The sequence below is a fragment of the Pleurodeles waltl genome, chromosome 1_2 (assembly GCF_031143425.1).
Source record: "Pleurodeles waltl isolate 20211129_DDA chromosome 1_2, aPleWal1.hap1.20221129, whole genome shotgun sequence".
Classification (NCBI taxonomy): Eukaryota; Metazoa; Chordata; class Amphibia; order Caudata; family Salamandridae; genus Pleurodeles; species Pleurodeles waltl.
The window spans coordinates 768,837,179-768,850,942 of record NC_090437.1 but is presented as its reverse complement, the minus strand read 5'-3'; the positions used below and the strand labels follow the sequence as shown (position 1 = coordinate 768,850,942).

General features: G+C 42.2%; 1 protein-coding gene across 2 annotated transcripts in view; it reads left to right on the top strand.

Annotated features, from left to right (window-relative positions):
* The window catches only part of NAF1 (nuclear assembly factor 1 ribonucleoprotein), a 102,658-nt gene that overhangs the window by 40,879 nt on the left and 48,015 nt on the right, over nt 1-13,764 (top strand). For both annotated transcript variants that reach the window (XM_069243771.1, XM_069243779.1), the window contains exons 4-6: nt 2,206-2,299; nt 10,540-10,622; nt 12,194-12,354. In XM_069243771.1, coding sequence (XP_069099872.1) covers nt 2,206-2,299; nt 10,540-10,622; nt 12,194-12,354 — 338 coding nt within the window. The remainder of the gene's footprint in view (nt 1-2,205; nt 2,300-10,539; nt 10,623-12,193; nt 12,355-13,764) is intronic.

Genomic DNA, 13,764 nt, shown 5'->3' with positions numbered 1-13,764 from the left:
CGCCGTCATTGACAGCATGCTGCTGATGCGAGAATTGGAGCACCGCATTGCCGACTGCGCAATGCATCGTCTCCTCTGTGTGGCCCAGAATCAACTAATTTCCTTCATCCTTTGTATCGAAGACTCACTTCACTCCTCTCTTCAGCACAGACCCAAAACCGAGATTGTTGCACTGATCGGAACCAACACATATCAAGGATAAAGATACTTTTGCCCACCGGGCCCTGCGTGGATCTTGTAGCCGGCCTGCCCTCCTTCATGGCCGGCCTGAACTTTTGACTTTGGCCCAGTCTAGCGCAACCAGATAGCTCTGGTTTGCGCTTTCTGTTTCTAAGCACTACCGTTCATTTATTGCTTAAAACTTTACATCTTCACTTCTGCTTATTTGATTTTTGTTGTTTCGGTGTTATTTTGTTCATAAAAATATACTTTTGTTTTCTAACCTAGTATGGAGTGTTTTTCTGTTTTCTTCACTATGTTACTGATTGTGTGTTGTGTAAATACTTTACACATTGCTTCTAAAGTTAAGTCTGACTGGTCTGTGCCAAGCTACCAGAGGGTGAGCAGAGGATAATTTAGGAGGAGCTTGTGACTTACCCTGACTAGGATTGTGGTCCCCACTTGGACAGGGTGCATACTTCTGCTACCTAGAGACCCAATTTCTAAAACATGCATATAGGGTACTTCGGTCTTTGTTTTTCAAACATTGTTCTCGTAAGTTGTCATTCAAACTTTGCTTTGGCCTGCCACAGCATACAGCATGGGGAAATGGAGCTACCCAATTCAGTCATTGTGTCCCCTCTCTGGGAGTGATGACATCTTGACTGAGCGTATGTATCAAAGAAAGAGACTCCTTGAGTACCAGGACTAGTAGGGCAGTGTCAGCTTTATTTTTAATATTTTTTATTTGCTTCTTTAAAAAAAAAAAAAAAAAAGCCCAAGATCTCCCAGACTCTGCTAGTATACCTTATGGTTCTTTACAGTGCAGCACGTCCTATGGAGGCACTGCAAGCACAGCCATCTTCATATGAGCATTTCTGTTATCAATGAAAAAGTACTTAAAAACAATTAGCATATGTCTGCACATGTCTGTGTTTTTGCCATAAAGAATTAAGACAACATTCAGAGAAGGGCATCATTGTGTGTGGTTGCATGTCAACATGTATGAATGGTATTTGGTATACTTGATGACAGAAACCATTTCAAGATGGCCACCCTTGCATGTGTGCAAAGGCGGTCCTCTTTGAATGTGTTTTAGAACAAAGTATAACATTTCAAAATGGCGCCCACGTGTGCCCCTTGATGTCCATCTTTTGATATTTGTGACATCTTTCTTCACTATTACAATGTGACCTGCTTGTTGCTACTAAATGTTTAGGCAAAACAAGCAATGCCAAAGCCAGTGGTTCTGCGGATGGATATAAAAGCAAATACTGTTTGTTTTGTACGGATGTCAAAGTGGGAATGCAAAGATAAGACTGGAAACAGAGTAGAGGCATTCAGGGTTATAGTAGACTGAATGGGAGAAAACAGGTAGATGAATCTGGCAGTCATTACCTGCCTGTTGTAAGTTTCTGAATACCATGGCCAGCTGGAATAAGCCTGCAATGATGCTCTGTTTCAGAGACATGCTCTGACACTGTATTTATACCTTTGCGAGTAAGGTACCTTGATGTTAAGGATATACAGAGGGTGTTTACAATATCCATGAGGAGTTCATGGAGGTAAACCAAACTTCATAAAATTTGTGGAGCTGTGTAATTTCAATAAACATCATTATTACAATGTATATGATTTAACAACATTACAAAAAACCTTACCAAAGCATAGTATGCACCCATAGCTGAAGACCTCATTGTATTCTGACAACTTTAGCAAATTCTATGTAAGTAGGGTCTTGTTCAGGGGCTGCTCTTTTAGGTAGCCCATCCTGATACATAAGTGTAAAAATATAAAGAAAAATGTTCTAGAATTAAAGCATTTGGGCTGGTGTTGTATACATTTCTAATTTGTATCTCGGTTTTGAGCAAACTTTGTACAGCTTGGTTTCCTTAGGGTAATTCCTCCAGGTAAAAGGACGTTGAGAAATGTCACTCTCGATATTCACTGCTGTTGACAATGGTGTGCAAAGAGTACCCTGCACTAGGATCATTATTTTTATTTTTTTATTTTTTATTTTTAATGTAAATGTTTTTATTTTGTTAGGAGCTGCCTGCAGTTGATGATATCGACATCACTTTACCTGCCAATGTTGAAATGAGGCCTTTTGGAGTAGTTACTAGCATTGTTGATCAGTTGGGTAAGTGTTAAAGATTGTATTGTTTTTTGTTGAAAATGTTTTCCTCTTTGAGATCCTAAGGTTCATCTTCTCAATGCCATCGCTTGTTAAGAAGGATCAGTCAGCATGAATCTGTAATAATTTAAAGTCGGTCTCTAAGGGGAGTCATCTACATAGTACTCTTGTCCACATAGCAAATAACTGAATGTGTTAATGATGTGTGAGTAAATTAAGATAAAAGTGAAATCAACTTGCAGCTAATTTCATAACATAGCTGTGTGATCTCCCACGACCAGGAGCTGTGGTTCTTCAGTACTGACTCTTTTATATACTTCTGTTGTCTGGCTGTGAATCACCTGTAACTTTAAATAGCAGTAATGCATGATAGAATGGCCATAGCTCTCAACCACAGTGTTTGCTTAGTAGCAAATCCACCTCATTTGAAACAACCCGAACTCCAGTCAATGAGCTGGAGGGGCTGAGCTCTCTTGGTTCCCTTAGAGGTCGCCATAGCTCAGTAAAGGGTACTTTGGATAGACGTAAACTTTCTGAGGATGGGGAAGAGTGGTATGTGATATATCAAATGTACTTAATTTATTCTCCAGCTTTGTATCTTCAGTTTTGTATCTTATATATATTCACATCCCTGAATTAGAATAACAGACAGGACATAATAATTTAACACAACATGAAGCAGGCTCACCTTATTTAAACAAGTTGCGTAGAACTGCTTATCACACTGCAGTCAGCTGGTGCATTTATATCTGGTCTGCAGTGCTTGGTGAAGGTATGCCTGCTTTTCCACGTGGCTCCACAGCAATGTTCTGCAAAGCCATTCAAGCATTGACTACTGCTGTTGTAGCCATGCTTCTGGTGGTGTAATAGAGGGGGGTCTTAGCCTTGTATTGTGGAACTCACCTTTATGCCTTCCTAGTACTCCCAGCTCCTCTCTACACACTCCACTTACCTAATTGGGGAGCTGACCCTTGCATTCCACTTTTTTAGTCTATGGCTTGTGCACCCCCTAGGGCCATTATTCCCTATTGTGATTTTCACTATAGTGCACTGTTTTATGCCTAATTTTGCATACTAGTGTATATAACTTGTGCATTACTTACCTCCTAAGGGAGTATAACCTCTATGGTATTTTTGGTATTTGTGTCCCCTAAATAAAGAACCTTGATCTTTGTAACGTTGAGTGTTTTCTTTCATGTGTGAATGTACTGTGTGTTACTACAGTGGTATAGCATGATCTTCGCATGTCTCCCAGAAAAGCCTTGGTTACTCATCCACAGCTATTTCCGGAGAGCCTGGCTTCGGGACAATGACAACACTATACTAATAAGGGATACCTGGACCTGGTTTAAGGTGTAAGTACCTTAGGTACCCACCACACACCAGGCCAGCCTCCTGCATTGGTGTGCAGTGGTGGGATAAGCACTTGCCTTATCACTGTGTCACCTGGTGCTTTCCACAGGAAAGACCACTCCTTACATAGAGGTATACATAGTACCTAGTGTAGAAAGCTCGTCTCTTAAGTTTAGCTAAGCTAGGGTCTAGGCATAGCCCTTGCTCTAAACGTCTTTCAGAGAGACTAGGAGTTAGGTAGGTTAGGTACACCCTTCACTATACTAACACCATGTCTGAAACTGGACATACCTCTGAGGTCATGGGTTCTCCCTATAATAACCTGACCTTCAAGGAGTTGAAGGGGTTGTGTGCAGAGAGAAAATTAGGCATGGGGAGGAACCCTAATAAGAGTCTGCTCTTGGGCCTCCTCCTCCAGGATGACCAGACCAAGCTGGTGGCATGGAGGAGGAGGAAGAATAAGTAAACCCTAACTCCTCTGAGGCAGAACATGACATTCTAAATTTGGGGGAGGGTACCTCAAAGGGTCTTAATGTTCCTAGCAGATCGACTAGCATAGCTGGAAGTGGGAAGAGAAGCCATACTGGTAGGGCCCCCTTTACACCCAGAGGGTAAGTAGAAAGGGTTACTAAGCGTAGGAATAGATCCACGCCTGCTCACTTTGGTAGGACATTGGTACTACCTCTGCAATACAGAGGAATGGAGAAATGGCATCTGGACGCCCCAGGAGCCGACAAGCTGCAACATGCTTCCTGCAACATTGTATCCATGGCTCCCTCTAGCAGCTGCAACATTTCCCTATCGTGCATCCTCTGAGGACAGCCCATCTTCAGCCTGCACAAGAAAGAAGGAGGAATCTCCTTTTGAATGAAGGAGTCACTCCCCTGCATCTGCAGGCACCAACTGCAATGACGACTGGCTGCGTGGATCTTCTCTTCTGCTGAGCTGCGTAGATCCTGCAACACGGGTGGTGGACTGAAGTGGTCCCAATGGTCCTCTCTTCCAGCTATCCAACTTCGGTGGAGGTAAGCCGTTGTCTTCCCACGCAGGATAGTACCCCTTTGTGCAGCATCATTTGCAGCTACCAAAGTTTGTTTGCATCTTTTCCCAGGGGCATTCAGGCATCTTGAAGCTCCATCCCACAGCACTCAATCCTGCGACGCAAAGCTCCCTGAGTGGTTTTCCGGTGTTGTGGTACTCCTTTTCGTAGTGCTACGTGGGCTCCTTCTTCGACTTTCATGTTCCCAGTCCTATGAGACTCCTGTGGTGCTGCCTGTTCTTCTGTGTGCTCTCTCTGTCACTGAGGACCCCCTCTGACTCCGCCTCCTAGGTAGAGTCCACCTGGTCCTTCTGGTCTCCAGCAGCACCATTTGTTGCCAACCATGAGTTTTGCATGTGCCAAGGCTTGCTGGTGAAATCCGAAGACATAAACCTGACTGCAGTCCCCCTTCCAACGTGGGACATCACCCTCATCCTCCAGGAACTCAACTCCATTTTCTTGGGTGCAGTTCTAACTTTCCTTCATAACCGTCAACTCATCTCTTGCACCTTCAGTCTGGTGGGTAGTTGCTCCTGCCCTTCCTAGACTCTGCTGTGGTTGCTGGACTTGGTCCCCTTTTTCCACAGGTCCTCTTGACCAGGAGTCCACTATTGGTGTCTTGCAGTCAGTTCTGGGCTTTGCATCATTATTATTCTCTTCTAAGTGTGTGTTCTGGGGAATTTACAGTGATTTCTTCCTACTTTGCTGGTCGTTAGGGGGGGTGTTATGGTACTTACCTTTGGGCTTTCTTAGTACTCCCAGCTCCTCTCTACACACTCCACTTACATCGGTGGGGGGGCCACCTCTCGCATTCCACTTTTTTAGAATATAGTTTGTACTCCCCCAGGGCCATTATTCCGTATTGTGATCTTCACTATATTGCACCGTTTTCTGACAGTTTTTATGCCTATTTCTGCGTAGTGTATGTAATTTGTATATTACTTACCTCCTAAGGGAGTATAGACTCTATGGTCTTTTTTTGTATTTGTCACCAAAATAAAGTACCTTGATTTTTGTATCGCTGAGTGTTTTCTTTCATGTGTGTAAGTACTAAATGTGACTGCAGTGGTATTGCATGAGCTTTGCATGTCTCCTTGATAAGCCTTGGCTGCTCATCCGCAGCTACCTCTAGAGAGCCTGGCTTCTAGACACTGACTACACTAATAAAGGGTACCTAGACCTGGTATAAGGTATAAGTACCTTAAGTACCCACCACACACCAGGCCAGCCGCCTACAGTGGCTTCTTCCTGAATGGCTAAAAGTGAATTACGAACTCTGGGGAATTGAAGTTACAGGTAAGCACATGCATTTCAGTATTAGTTTTCCATGGCCCTCCTCCTTTCCCACTTATCGCTGTTAGAAGTTTATAAGGCCTGGTGAAGGGTTGACCCACATTAGTTTGCTCCTCTTTATTTTCTTTTATTTCACAACATACATGAAATGGCAAATGTCTGTGGCAACCTCTTCATCTGGTGTTATTGTAAATTTTCCTTTCTTCTTGAGGTGCTCCTCTGATTCTTCTTCTTTTGAAAACACGTTGAAGGCTCCTGTTCCCTAGAGAGCACCCCACTCTACACATGCGTACTCACCAGGCCCTACCCTTGGATAAACAGTAAAAGGGAAGGCTTTACCACTTGTTCCATACTTCCCTCTGATGAGTCAAAAGTTGCCCCTGTCTCATTGGCTAGAACTTTAAAAATGTAGGGATTAAATAAACATTGATTGGGCTTTGAACTTAAAATAACTGCCCTATGTATGTGTATAATAATATAGAGCTGCCCAGTGGTTCGTTTAGCATTATTTGAATTAAGGAGATGCGTGAATCTGTGTTTACGTGATTCTCTCCAGAATGCTGTGGTGGCATGCGGACTGCTTTCCTTTCGCTAGGACTACACCTATTCCCCGTAAAAGATCTGCTTTATGTGGAACTCCTTAGCCATACCAAGAAGTCCCAATAGCACCCACCTACTCTATCCATAACCGTGAAATGGTGTTCTCGGGGGGTTCTGCATGTCAGTCAGCTCATGGTGTATAACAACTCAGTGTTGACTTAGAGGCCCTAACTAAGAAGCTCTTTAATTTAAATGTTCAGAATCTCACAGTGAGGTCATAATACCTCTGGGTTGGGTAACTATTATAAATTCTGACAAACCTCTTATGTACAAAATATATATTGATGACTGCACCACAGGTTTTGGGGGAATAATTCTGTTGTTCCCAAAGACGACCAGTCACCCTCCTGTTCCTACACTTAATTTAAAATGAAACCAGCAGTTACCCCGTCAAGATTTACTTTTTTACATACAGCACGTTAGACTCCATTAAAGAGCGTTTTCAGATCTTCTGCACTCCCCTTCATACTTCCATCACCAAATACAGGGAGTGCAGAATTATTAGGCAAATGAGTATTTTGACCACATCATCCTCTTTATTCATGTTGTCTTACTCCAAGCTGTATAGGCTCGAAAGCCTACTACCAATTAAGCATATTAGGTGATGTGCATCTCTGTAATGAGAAGGGGTGTGGTCTAATGACATCAACACCCTATATCAGGTGTGCATAATTATTAGGCAACTTCCTTTCCTTTGGCAAAATGGGTCAAAAGAAGGACTTGACAGGCTCCGAAAAGTCAAAAATAGTGAGATATCTTGCAGAGGGATGCAGCACTCTTAAAATTGCAAAGCTTCTGAAGCGTGATCATCGAACAATCAAGCGTTTCATTCAAAATAGTCAACAGGGTCGCAAGAAGCGTGTGGAAAAACCAAGGCGCAAAATAACTGCCCATGAACTGAGAAAAGTCAAGCGTGCAGCTGCCACGATGCCACTTGCCACCAGTTTGGCCATATTTCAGAGCTGCAACATCACTGGAGTGCCCAAAAGCACAAGGTGTGCAATACTCAGAGACATGGCCAAGGTAAGAAAGGTTGAAAGACGACCACCACTGAACAAGACACACAAGCTGAAACGTCAAGACTGGGCCAAGAAATATCTCAGGACTGATTTTTCTAAGGTTTTATGGACTGATGAAATGAGAGTGAGTCTTGATGGGCCAGATGGATGGGCCCGTGGCTGGATTGGTAAAGGGCAGAGAGCTCCAGTCCGACTCAGACGCCAGCAAGGTGGAGGTGGAGTACTGGTTTGGGCTGGTATCATCAAAGATGAGCTTGTGGGGCCTTTTCGGGTTGAGGATGGAGTCAAGCTCAACTCCCAGTCCTACTGCCAGTTCCTGGAAGACACCTTCTTCAAGCAGTGGTACAGGAAGAAGTCTGCATCCTTCAAGAAAAACATGATTTTCATGCAGGACAATGCTCCATCACACGCGTCCAAGTACTCCACAGCGTGGCTGGCAAGAAAGGGTATAAAAGAAGGAAATCTAATGACATGGCCTCCTTGTTCACCTGATCTGAACCCCATTGAGAACCTGTGGTCCATCATCAAATGTGAGATTTACAAGGAGGGAAAACAGTACACCTCTCTGAACAGTGTCTGGGAGGCTGTGGTTGCTGCTGCACGCAATGTTGATGGTGAACAGATCAAAACACTGACAGAATCCATGGATGGCAGGCTTTTGAGTGTCCTTGCAAAGAAAGGTGGCTATATTGGTCACTGATTTGTTTTTGTTTTGTTTTTGAATGTCAGAAATGTATATTTGTGAATGTTGAGATGTTATATTGGTTTCACTGGTAATAATAAATAATTGAAATGGGTATATATTTTTTTTTGTTAAGTTGCCTAATAATTATGCACAGTAATAGTCACCTGCACACACAGATATCCCCCTAACATAGCTAAAACTAAAAACAAACTACAAACTACTTCCAAAAATATTCAGCTTTGATATTAATGAGTTTTTTGGGTTCATTGAGAACATGGTTGTTGTTCAATAATAAAATTAATCCTCAAAAATACTACTTGCCTAATAATTCTGCACTCCCTGTATACTGTTGATCAATTCCATATGTTCTTTGAATGAAAGATGATTCAGCAGTTTTTGACATATAGAATATCTGTATCTTCATCATCCAGTATAATATCTGTCACAAGATTACTTTCATAGATTCTTCGCTGCTGCTAACCATCCAAAATATGCGTAATAGACCTTGTTTTGGCCATTGATACCGATGGCCTTAGGGTAATTACATTTGCAGATGTGCTAACCTTTTTTTTTTTTTTTTTTTTTTTTTGGAACGACAACCTAATAATCAGTAACAAAAAATATAGAAGGCAGCTACCCATGAAAGATACAACTTATCTGAGATTGCGACATTCCGCATCTTCTCACAGTTAGTTTGGGGGAGCGGTTGTCATACTGTGCCTAAAAACTATTAACTTAATCAGTTTTCTGAATTATGTTATATGCCATTTTACCTGGTTCCTTATTATTTCTGATACCACCCGTCCTTGCCCGTGGTTAGCTGTTTGTCTCCTATCCTTTCCTATGTGCAACTGATGCCTTATCTCGTTGTTGTCTTTAATAGTATTTTTGATCCTACACAGTCACGTACTTTCCAATGTATATCAAAGTTTGCCTCCCACCCCCGTTACTGGCTCCTGCTATCAAACTGTTTTCATATAACAAGCCAGACATCTAAACTTTCGACTTGTATGTTTTTCTATTAGATAACAGGAAGTTTTAAATTTTCTTAATTATAGGCTTCTAACGCATAAACGTTTAAATTTATGTAATACGCATATTTCCAAGTCTCCATCCCCCAAAAGCTCTGTCTTCACAATGAATAGCCAACATAATTTGCCCAAGAAGGCGACCTTATGCCAAGTCCAGCATAATGCCTAGAATGCCTAATGCATGCGAAGGAGGGCCTCCTCTTCTATTTATAGAAGTACCAAAATATGTCAAAGGGCCCCACCTTTTGCAACTATGCTCTTGATAACCGCTCTTGTATCCTCACTCCCAAGATTCTTTTGCAGGCACATGCTCACTTACATGTGCTCACAAACTCTCACAAACAGCAGAATACATTTACATGCACCCACATAGGATACTTGACTCCTCCTTAACTGATTCTAGTCCTAGTTCTCGGTGTTTCTCTTAATAGGGGAAGGGACTGCTGGGCTCCTGGACCTTTGGGCATTTCGAACAGATGCAATTAGTGCTGACTCCTACTTGAGCTGCGACATACAGCAAGGCCGCTGAAAATATGATGCGTCACCATGCGTATAGTCCCACAATAAATATTCATGTTTTGCAGGTTTGTCTGTATGTGTCTGTCATTCGCTACTACGTGTGGCGAGGATTTGCACAACTCCAAAGAGGTCCTGCTGCCATATAACTCTCCAAGGATACTTGAGCTGGTTTGAGCTGTCACTCTGGGGCAGGTGATGCAGTTGCCTACAAAAAATAAACGTGATGATTTATCTGACCAAGGAATCATGCTGCTGAAGTGCTTTGAGTTAGTGTGATCCAACCAACGATAATCCAGGAAATAGGCGATCATTGTGGCACATGGGACGGAGATCGCCTTATTGTTTTCCATTGTTTTGGCTGTGGAGGTTTGTGGTGATTTCTGGATGGTGCTACGACTATTTGAGTATCGTTGTATTTGAGAAATACCTAAAAGTTGCTAATAAAAACAGAAAGAAAATGTCTGCTTTCAGACATTATGGTTTATGATCAGCGTAAGCCTTCTGGTCGCGGTATACTGACATTTAAATAATTCATTGTTGTGTTATGTTCAATATTATATGGCATGTTGGTGTGTTTCAAATGACAATGAAATATTTGCCAATACTTAGTCTCAACAAACATTTTTTGCACAACTCTTAACCAAGGCCGACATGTAGCTTATCAAATGCACATTTTTTTTCTGACTTAAGTGTTTTTATTCTTTTAGTAATCTTTGAATCTCGGTTCAACCAGCCCGTGTTAAGTGAAGGCAGTGTAATTTTCAAAGAAAACAGGTCTTCAGCTGGAAAGGTTTGTACACTTTAGAATGATTTTTAAGTTGCGCCAAAATATTATAGTTCTAAATAAATTCACTGGTGTGAGTGTATATATTCAATTCCTTTGATTTACCCAGCAAAGCGTTCACTGTCCCCCTTTCAAACCAAACTCCATGCCATCTGCATTGTGAAAGACTGATTAATAGGTTGGTCCTTCTTTAACTAAAGCGCTGCCCCTATGGTTAAACGATAGGAAGCACTGTCCATGTTTCTGCACAGCACACCTAGTTAAGTGTGTCAAAGCGCAAACAGGGACTGACTCTCCTATGTATTGTACAGCTCAGGTGTTCATGATGAATCAGTAAGATACCTTCAGTTCTCGTGGACTCACTAGTTGGATTTGATGAGTTCAACAGCCTCATATGAACAGATTCCAATGAAGTTTTTCCTAATGTGTGTCATTTCCAGTCGTGGATGGTGACGGTGCAAAGTGGTGGGGTGAACAAAATAAAAATTAAAAAAATATATGTTAAAACAAAACTTAACTTAACTTGACTGCACCACCGCACTGCCTCTCTCGGCTGCACTGCAGGCACAGGCTTGCAGCCTGCCCTGCGGCCAATCCTGACACTGCTCAGAGCAGCGTTACAATTGTTTGGAGCGCCCTGGCTTGGCTATCTGAGGCAGAGTAGAAGTCTCTGCCTGCTCTCTCCACCCAGCAATAGAGTGCCGGGTTGGAGAGAGCACTGTGCGTATGTGTGTTTTGCCAGCCCAAGACGGCCAACCAAACGTAGATGTGCACTGGGGGGAAAGTGTTGTGCACGCCCACTCTCCTCCCACACCCCCAATTGGCCACCGGCCAGCTAGCGGGAGGGCAACGCCCCAGGTCATTTCCATTATAGGTTTAAAAGCAGTTTAGGGGCCCCTTGAGAGGGAGGAGTTGCAGTGCTGTTGCAGGAGAAGGTTGTTTTAACACTTCATAATTTTCTCTCTCAATAAAAAATGTCCCCTAAAGAAAAGAAAGCATAAGGTTATTTACTTACCTGCTTAGATTGCTTCCTGTACTTAATCATTAAAATTAGGAAATTGTCTTTGCAAGAACGTCTTTCTGAAAGGAGAGATTGATTGGCATGGTTAAAACCACGTGAGTTCAGTTTACTGTTTCTCTTTTGTGGGTGGAAATCCACATGCTATATGACTTTTTCCAAAATGTATTTTTGTGTTCATACATATACTGCTGAGAATATCGGTTGTGCTTTCTAGTTGCACGTTTGCGTGTACGTCCAGAGTTGGACATCAATGACGGTTCCTTAAAACAAAGGCTAGCCTTTATCTAAGAACTAATAGCATAGTGTAAACTTGGCCTTGCAGTCCGCCCAGTGTCAATGGTTATATTAACGGCAGTGTTCGTTTTCGGACACTTTATCTCTTAAAACAGTGCCAGATGGCTGGCTGCAGTTGTTTGTTCATTAAATTATATGGCTTATGTTCGCGCTTAATACTTTTCTCGATATTATCTTAGGTTCTACCGTTTTGTGAAATTGTCTAACAGCTGTTTCCCTGTGACCTTTACACATTAAACTCCGAACTAATTTTTTTTTCCAGATATTCGACATATTTGGACCGATTCCACGCCCCTCTTACTTGTTGCGATTTAATTCCGAAGAGCACATTGCAGCGCATGGAATAAAAGTGGAAGATATAATGTATTTTGTCCCTAACTCTCAGGAATTCACCAATTATTTAGAAACTGAGAAACTAAAGCAGTAAGTGTATTTTGTCACTCTACCTGTAATTTACAAGGTACTGACTATTTTTTTCCCTTCAAATACTGGAAATATGGTGGTTCGACTCTCAGCATTTTTGGCTGCTTAAATTCCCCATAGATGTGAAAACAAAATGTAATCCACTTCGGTAAAATGCCCAGATTTTGATTAACAAGTATTTATGCCAAGAGATACAATTTAATACTACAGAAAGTGTGTCCGTGTGCTGGGAGTTTGCTGTATCAGTACTAATTTTGGGGTAAAATGCGATTAGGGTAATAGTGGTGTTAGCAAGAGCTAGACTGCGAAGGTAGTTACCGACAAGTCATAACATGGTGGCCCTGGTGGCTTTTACCATTGTTTGTGCACCTTGACTTTGTGGCGCAAAAGCCAGCGCAAGTGTGTAAATATGAATGCGAAAAACACTTTATAAAGATTAAGTTTAGACTTGTAGGAGCCAAGACATTTTGAGTTTTATATAGTTATCAGTATTCAGAGACTGATCAGTGTGTCCCTTTCATCCTTTAGTCAGTTTTGGCAGCGGTATGGAATGGAAAAATTCCTAGCTGTCGTAACTGAAAGTTGCAGTTCTGTTAAGGACCCCGAGGCAAGGATCACGCTGTTCTTTCCTCATTTTATTCCACAGCAGCCAAGCAACGTTAACATAAAACTTCATTCTCATCAGCCCTTTGGAAAAAAGTAACATATTCAAGAACTTTCATTATTGGTTCTAATAACAAAGTCCTTCCTCGCTGTTGTCTCCCCCTCTTGCTTGCTGTGACCGAAATCGACCATCACCCGTCTTCTTTCCTGTTTTGAATCGTCAGATCCTATCATAAACAACACAAACAATGGCTCGACACGCACCACAATCCTCCCTATTATATAAAGTATCAACACAAGCCATCTTACCGAACTAATGCATCTCAAAAGTAATCAATCCTCACCTCAGTCTCCTTAATAGAATTGAAACTTTCCGTTACAATAGCTAGGAAATGTTTCATTCTATGTCGGGACCAGAGACAAGGATTGTGCTAGTTTAAAGCTTCCCCACCACTATCAACACCATTTTGGAGATTGGCTTCAAATAGAACCTTTTGAACATGAAGTCTGAGGACCAATCTGCAGCACTGAGGATGCTCCCCAGACAAGCTCCAAGGCATCGCTCCTTTGACCGAGTGAGCGCCAAAAGTCCTGCTATCAATACCGGCCTCCTGCATCTCCCAGTGAACCCATCTGGCGATAGTGGGGGGGATTACACAGCCCGAAAGTGTTTTCTGAGAGCTCCCCATGTGGGCAGATCTCGTCCGTCATGACTTCATAGGCTTTGATACAACGTACCACACATCATTTCGGGGACTCTAGAAAGGAAGGGTAAGAAACCATACGAGAATTACATTTTGTTCTTCT